The following is an 8,530-nucleotide window of genomic DNA, read 5'->3' as shown; positions in this document are numbered from 1 at the left end:
ACAACCTCTGCTGTACAGTATATTCACAGGAGCTGAAGTCCATTTTAAAGTCCGTTTGTGAACGACTGCATAATGTAGAATTAGTTTGATGTAAATATAGTGACTCGACCCAGACCATTTATGTCCGTATTTTTATGCATGGCACTATTGTTCTTTGTATAGGTTCTATTTAAAGTGATAGTTTACCCACAAATACAAATATTGGTGTGAAAGATTACTTCAGTGATTTTTAGTTTAGCAAGCATAGCCTGTGATCATAGACACCAGCCACAGCTAATGCTAGGCCTAATGAACCAATAAGAGAAAGAAATGAGATTTACACTCCAACACACATACCATTTTGAACTGCTTATTCAGGCTACACTCGCAGCTCTCAATTACAGACATCCGTGCAGAAACACACATACACGCACAGTCGTTCGCACACAAATACTTGCAATAATGACAGTTGACTGCACACTTAGCTAACCCAGCTTTAACATTTACTAAAGTGTTAGAATATGTGAATTCCTTTATAAAGATGGTCAGATGTTACTATCATTTCAATTTGCTTATTTTTGTAGCACTTTTCACAATGATATACAATATAATGGTATTTTGTATGCCCATCCATTCCACTTACCACATTTGAATAAGACCTTTTCAAGTTAGTGCACATTTTCAGTTTACCTTTTTATTAGATTATTTATTACTTGAATATAAGTGCATGCATTTTATGTTCCTGCATTGATTTAATCTATTTATATTTAAAACAAGTTTAAAGAACTGGACTGAAGTGGAAAGGAAGAGGAGAACAAAGACCCAACTTCATTACGAATCGAGGTCAAACCTCAACCAACTCCTCCAGACGCTGAGGTCAAAACCCCGGCTAGTTCTTCCTTCATAAAGTCATCAGTGAAAGAGCCACTGGTGGCTAAAAAGGCCTCTCGACACCTGCCTCCACTAGCCACCAAGACCAGACCTCCTTCATCATGGGAAGAACCAATGCTGCTTCAGAAGGTATGGCAACACCCTGCTTTACCAGCCACTGAGGTTAAACCCCTGCCTGGGTTTTCCTTCATAAAATCATCAGAGGAAGAACCTCCTCTATCAGTGACAAATTTTCCTCCTAAAGCTACTGAGACCAAACCTCTGCGTGATTCTTTTGTGGTGGACCCTGAGGCGGTTCAAAAGGCATCTCCACAACTGGCTCAACCAGCCACAGAATCATTGGCGATTCCACACGAGCCACCTCCAAAACAAGTCATATCCATGTCCAGTTCTACATCCTCGAAGTCTCCAGAAGAGGAACCGCAGATGGTTCAAAGGGCCTCTCGAAACCTGATTCCACCAGCAATCAAGAATATACCACTGCAATCAGTGGCTAAACCATCGATGCTTCAAAGAACCTCTAGACATTTTGCTCCAAAACCTACCGGGAACAAACCTCTGCGTGGAACGTTTGTGCTAGAACCCAAGATGGTTCAAAGGGCATCTCGAAATCTGGCTCCACCAGCTGAGGAACCATCAGTGGCAGAACCATCGGTGGTTCAGCAAAAGCCAACAGAATCTCTGTCACATTCAATGGAAGAACAACTGATGGAAAAAGTGATACTTCCTTCAAGACAAATTCCTAAATGTGCTCAGGTGAAGCCAAAGTCAGCCACTTCATCTCTCATCCTAATGGACACTGAATCTGAAGAGGATGAGTCTGTGGAGCACACAGAGAGGACAATACCTTCCAGTGAGTCTGAGACTAATCATGAGCAAACGCTGGAGGCTGGTGAGAAGCAGAAACCAATGTTTGAGAAGGTCCATCCTATAGTTCTGGAACAGTCAAATGACTCTAAGAAAAAGAAATGTGGAGACTCCAAAGCTGAAGCTTTACGAAAGGCTAAGGAACTGGATGAACGGATGATGAGGCTGTTCTGCGTAGACTACAGGCCTTGTCCTAAGAAAGAGAATCAACAACCTACAAAAAAAAGGTCAAAAGAAGCCTAAGAACAAAAGAAAAACAAGTTTTAACTTGTCTCTCGTTCAGCAGACATTACCTTTGGTAACATTTTATTTCGATAGTCCACTTTAGACATTCTACTAACAGTAAGTAACTTTGCAACTACATGTCAACTAGCAGTCATTAGAGTATTAGTAGACTGTCTGTTTAATATCATCTAACTCTTTATTTTGATGGGTCCACAACATACAACATACTGACTATGAGAAACTTTGCAAGTATGTCAACTTATTCCACTGACCCTAAACCTACCCTACTGAGAGTTAGTAGACATGTAGTTGCAAATTAATGAGAATTAGATGACATGTAGTTACAAAGTTACTTATAGTTAGCAGAATGTCTAAAGTGGACTATCAAAATAAAGTGTAACGTTACCTTTAACTGAAAAAGGGGAGACAAATTGAGGGAAAAATTTGAGAGCACTCTTCCAACAGGTCTACTGTCAGTCACACAAAAGTCGCTGGTCATCAATTAAAAAGTACAGATTAAATCATAATGTTGTTGTGAACAGGGCACAGAGCGTAAACAATAGAAAAATAACTAATTATATGAGAAATACAGAAATGCTTGTTTGCCACAATTGTTCAAAATCACGTGTGAACTTATGGTTGATATGTCTGTAAAGGATAAAAACTGAATTCTCTGAAATTTGCTGAATTTATTAACATGTCAAGCATTAATATTTGTGAATAAAACTAAATTATAAATTAAAATCACTGAACATTGCCTGAATATTACATTGAACACAACATCCCAAAAGCCTATTTGGTAGCTATATGCATTATTTCAAATCAGATTGTGTGTGTGTGTGTGTGTGTGTGTGTGTGTGTAAACCTATTATGAATTCTCTCAAAGTGCTTGAAGTATTTGATTTCAGATGCAACCTGTCACCTTTTTTGTTTGTGAATGAATCAGTGTTTTTGAACACATAAGTTAAATGATTCATTGACTTATTTGCCGCATTAACTACTGACAATAGCTGTGCCCCAATTCACTAAATTATGCACTATTCTATTCCGTTTTATAGTACAAACAATGTAAGAAGTGTATTCTTGAAACAATGCTTGACCAATCAGGTTAGAGGATTGAAACGAAATGTTGTACTGAGTACACTACTGTTCAAAAAGTTGAGGTCAGTGAGTTTGAAAATTCAGCTTTATCATGACAGGAACAAAATACATTTAAAAATATGTTAAAATAGAAAATATTCTAATTTGAGATATTCTATTATTAGATATAATTTAGATATTCTAAATTGTTCTGCTTGAAGCTAATGCTTCTGTAAGAATCTGCCAATAAAAAGGAAGGATCTGTAATATAACAACCTAGCCTTCCTGACGTCTTCAGTAAATATAAGAGAAATCACATAAACATCAGTATCAAATGGAATTGGTTTGGATTTTCTATCTATATACAACACCTTTTATGAACTAACATTTTCAACAGGTGTGATCATCTCTGTCTGATAAAATGAGCTATTTATATTTATTCATATATTCACGTTTGTTTGTAATACTGTACATAACCCTGAAATGTACTGTAATACTAACTGTCATTGATAAATGCAGTAAAATGTTTTGTTAGCCGCTGGATAATAATACCTATAATGCATGAACTAATATGGAACTTTATTTTAATAAACCAATGTGCTAAGTGGCATTGCCACATGGGAAAAGTTGTGGCTCAGAATAATCTATGGTTAAACAGAAATATGTTATCTGAAGCAATTTACCTGTAAGTGTGCTTGTGGCTGTTTATAGCTTTTTGTGCTCATGTTTAGAAGAATGACAGAACTGAGCTTAAATCTATCACAGTGTGCTTTAGGCAACTGCTACTATAGCCCAAGGACATGTCTGTGATCCACACAGGTCAAAACCTCTTTGAAATATTCGATACAGAATTCAGTACAACCGTGCTATCAGGGGAGCAAGGGTTAACAATACTGTTTGCTCAATGCGTTTTACATTCCGCTATGAAGTACAATGTTTGGATTTTTAAAGGGCCCAGTTATGGTAGCATATCAAAACAATGCATATTATCAAACCCTGTACAATAAATAATTTCACAAGGGATTGTGTGTGTGTGCGTGCGTGTGTGTGTGTGTGCGTGTGTGTGTGTGTGTGTGCGTGTACCGCGTAAAACACTCATAAAGCATGCAGACTTTGTTCATCCATTTAACTGAGTTCATTACATTTGTGTTCTCTGTTAGAAATACAATATTTGCAGGCTTTAATCTCACCAACATCCATCACTAGATGGCAGCATTTATTTCGCAATACACCTAAATCAGTGAGAGCTCAATGGTTTCTGAATGAACGAAGTCATTCTTTTCTTGTCAAATTGCGCTCTCTCTCTCTCTCTCTCTCACACACACACACACACACACACACTCACACTCACACTTGTTTGTGTAAGTTCCTTACTTAACTGCTGAAACAGTCTTATCTTACTTTTTATGACTAACAGTAGGCCTATTGATTATGAATAAGATGGAATTATGTTTTCGTTGACTCAGCAATATCTCAGAATTACTGCAATCAGTTGATTAAATTGTGACTAAATGACCAGCACTGCCCATCATCTAATAGTTTGTTATGAATGAGATTGATGGACAGGATATATAATACTTTATTAAAAAAGACGTCCTGTTCCCAAGCTATGCATCAACCCTTTAACTCTCCTTTAATAAAATGATACACAATTTCATTAATGAAAGCAATAACATCATTATACATTCAGGATGTGAAATTGTAGAGCACAAGCTGATTGTTTTCAGGATTTAATCTTATTACATTAAGCTAAATAATTGATAAATGAAGAACTCTGTTTCCATGATTTTAAAGAGTAAACAATCATTTGCGTAATGACCTTGTGTAATGCACATATGGCTAATAATGGCTACTTTAAGTGCAAAACCGTTACAATGTTAAATGCCTTACAATTTATTGACACTTAGACATATCCGATAGAATATAAATTAACTCTTCATAATGGAAAATGCACCCGTTTGGTGTAATTCTTGCCGCGGTGCAGTGCGCATCAGTAGAGGAGCATCATTATATAGTTTCTGAGTGAAGATGCGCGTCTCCGTGTCATGATACACAGTTCTTCTGAGATTATCGACGCTTTCTCTCAGCGCTTCCTCTACTGATAATAGAGAAGACTCAGTGGAGGTGGGAGGTTCAAGCTCATAGAGATGCTGAGCGAATTCCCCAACTCTCCCCAGAAGCTCACCATCATGCTTCACTTGCTGGGATTGCTTATAGAGACAGGCATGCGACAGAAGATGCGCGTGTTGTTGCGGGCTCGTCCCGGTGAAGATGCTCTGGAGTGAAGAGACGTTTAGCTGACAACATCGTTAACTTTCACGCCAAGTGCCTTCCGGAGGGAAAAACGTGGAAATCTGACCGTTCGCAGTGCGTTGTGAATTTGAAGGAGTGTGAATTAACATTGAAATGTTACGCGAGCGAAATTGGCGTTTGTTTTGGAGTCTATGCAGGTGGTCCCACCGGATTGACTCCGGATCAAGCTGTGACTGACAGCTAATTAATTCAAACCGCTGGGATTGAAACCCATGGTCCATGTGGGTTATGAGATGCTATCAGAGTCTCCAGGATGCGAGTGGCGTGATGAGAAGTTTCGTCTTGGTTTTGGAGAGTTAAGCGCAACTTGAGCGCTCAGAATGTCTCAGGAACTCTGCGATTGATTTTGCTCTAAACCCTGCACAGATAGGGCCTGATAATACTCAGGATCTCTTTCTTGATTCTGCAGATACTTGGTGCATATTATAGGCTGAGGTTGTGATGCATCAACACTTGTGGACGGAATGCAATTTGAAGAAGACTCCGTGGATTTTCTGAAGTTGCGCATTGGTCGCCACGACATATGGAAATATGAAGATATTTAGATCAAGCATGTCAAGATAGAAAGAGACAACGAACATCACATTGCTTTATCAGAGTAATGGATTCGGACAGCGTGTGTATAGTATCAACACAGTTGCTTTATGAATACAGAAATGGCTGGCAAATACTTCTGCACAACTCCTAATAACGCGCAGACTTGATAGTGCTTTGATTTATAATATAAAGTTGAGAACCAGTGAAGGTCTTTACTCATCAGTAGATAATTGACGCTTCAACAATTGACTGAGGTAAAGCATTTTATCTCTTTCAGTTTGTGTAGCATATATGACATGTTGCAATCAGAATGTTATATGTAAATCTATTAATTAAGCTAATTTCTGTAGTTTTATATGTGTTTAAATTATGCCTTAGTTTGTGGAGCTTTCAAGTGAGGTGAAGAGAGTAAAGATCTAACATTTGGCACTGAAACAGCCTCATTACATAAACAGAGGTTTCTCTTTTTGAATATTTTTTTTTAGAATGTATGTCATTTTTGTATGTAGTCAGTTTTTTACCACATTTTAGATGAGGCTAAAACTGTCTTAAGTTTTTTATTTTATTTAGTAATGACAGAAGTGAAATGAGTTAAATAGACAAAGTTGCCAAGACTTTCACCTGAGGCGGTTACTATAACAACAGAGCACTTTTTTTAAGGATTTGTATCATGCCGTAATGTTGACAAAATATAAGTAGCCTACTGTCATTACTTATCACTTTATTATAGATTTACACATCACAAATACATGGCACCAGATGAATCTCTGATGGCGCCACAAGATTTACTTAGAAAAAGTAGACCTCCCTGGAAGTTGCACTGATTTTTTTTTTTTTTTTTTTCACACTGGTGATCATAATAATAATAAGCCTACTTTTTAAAAGAAATCGTAATTCTTAAACAAGTAGCCTACAGTGGGGTCTAAAACTCTTATCCAGTAGCCTACATTTGACATAATTTTACTTTATATGTTTGTATGTTTTCAATTTTTCTAGGTTCAAATTAGATGTTGAATCCCAGATTTTCAACGTTGTCTCATTGTGAATTATTAGTAATAAAGACTGTATTTAGATGGAGTTACAATACTAGATTCTGTCATTTTCATTCTGGTGTGTAAAGCTAACATGACCCTCTCTATATATCTGCACTTACAGTGGTCCGTGCAATATCAGAATGCTCCTAATGGTATGAGAGCTGGTCCTGTGGGTTTACAGTCGACCCTCCGTGCTTCCTTCTTTTCCTGCCCTGCTTCTCGCTGTCCACATGCAGGCGAAGAAGCGATACCTGCTGGTATCTGTGGGGGCCTGTAGCCTCCTACTAGCCTACCTGTGTAGCCTACAAATCGGTGAGTTCCACAACCAGAACCATGCCGAGCTTTACGGAGTCTCACAGATCGCCGGCGTCCCACCTCGGCCGCCCCGCTGGCCAGAATGGGTGGATCCTCCCCTGCAGACGTACCTTGGTGAGGCCGAGCAGGAAGAGGACGGACCCCTGCTTCTTCATCAACACACGTCTCCTCGCGAGAGACGAGAGATACAGAAGAACATCTACAAGAGCCGGCGATGTCGCATGGAGACATGTTTCGATTTCCAGCGCTGCGAACGGGGGTTTAAAATCTATGTTTATCCTCCTCAGAAAGGTGAAGCGCCCTCGGAAAGCTACCAGAAGATTCTGGCAGCCATTGAGGAATCGCGCTTCTACACGACGGACCCTAATGAGGCCTGTCTGTTTGTACTGAGTATAGACACTCTAGACAGGGACCAGCTGTCCGCTCAGTATGTACATAACGTCCGAGCCCGAATTCAAAGCCTCCCTCTGTGGTACGAAGGGAGGAACCATCTGATTTTTAACTTGTACTCTGGAACGTGGCCTGATTATACGGAGGAACTAGGCTTCGATATCGGCCAAGCCATGCTGGCCAAGGCCAGCACCGACATGGACAACTTTAGACTGCGCTTTGATGTGTCCATCCCTTTGTTTTCAAAAGACCATCCTCAGAAAGGAGGGAGCAAAGGTTATCTGAATCTTAACAATGTCCCTCCCTTACGGAAATACTTGCTGGTCTTCAAAGGGAAGAGGTATCTAACTGGCATCGGTTCTGAAACCAGAAATGCATTATATCATATACATAATGGGGATGATATCATTTTATTGACTACCTGCAAACACGGGAAAGACTGGGAGAAACATAAGGACGCAAGGTGCGACAGAGACAACGAAGAATACACAAAGTAAGTCCTACGGTTTCCTTTCTTTATCATGCTGGTGTAGCTCGTCTAAAAGGAATAGTTCACCCAAACATGGAAATTATACCTTCATGTTTTTCCAAACCTTATGATCTTATTTCTTCTACTTTTTTGTCCTTACAATGAGGGACAAAAGAGTCCTCAAAATACCATCTATTTTGGTCCACAGAAGAAAGAAAGTCATATAGGTTTGGGATTACATGAGGATGAATAAATGATGGCAGAATTTTCGGTAACACTTTATTTTAAGGTGTCCTTGTTACACGTTACATCTATTTACTATTATAATAATAATTAATTATGCATAATTATATTCAAGTAATCCAAGCCAAATTCTAATCCTAACCCTAACCATATAGTAAGTACATGTAGTTAATTAATATTACTCAGT

The 8,530-nt window shown here is 38.8% G+C and overlaps 1 protein-coding gene across 1 annotated transcript in view; it reads left to right on the top strand.

The window, feature by feature from the left end:
- Nucleotides 1-7,156: 7,156 nt before the first annotated feature.
- Nucleotides 7,157-8,530, top strand: part of LOC306879830 (exostosin-1-like) — a gene marked incomplete at both ends in the record, with an annotated part of 331,067 nt that continues 329,693 nt past the window's right edge. The window contains one exon of the mRNA XM_079433032.1: nt 7,157-8,124. Within this exon, the coding sequence (XP_079289158.1) occupies nt 7,157-8,124 (968 nt within the window). The remainder of the gene's footprint in view (nt 8,125-8,530) is intronic.

This window comes from Barbus barbus, assembly GCF_936440315.1.
Source record: "Barbus barbus genome assembly, chromosome: 14".
NCBI lineage: Eukaryota > Metazoa > Chordata > Actinopteri > Cypriniformes > Cyprinidae > Barbus > Barbus barbus.
This window is presented reverse-complemented; position numbering and strand designations above follow the sequence as displayed.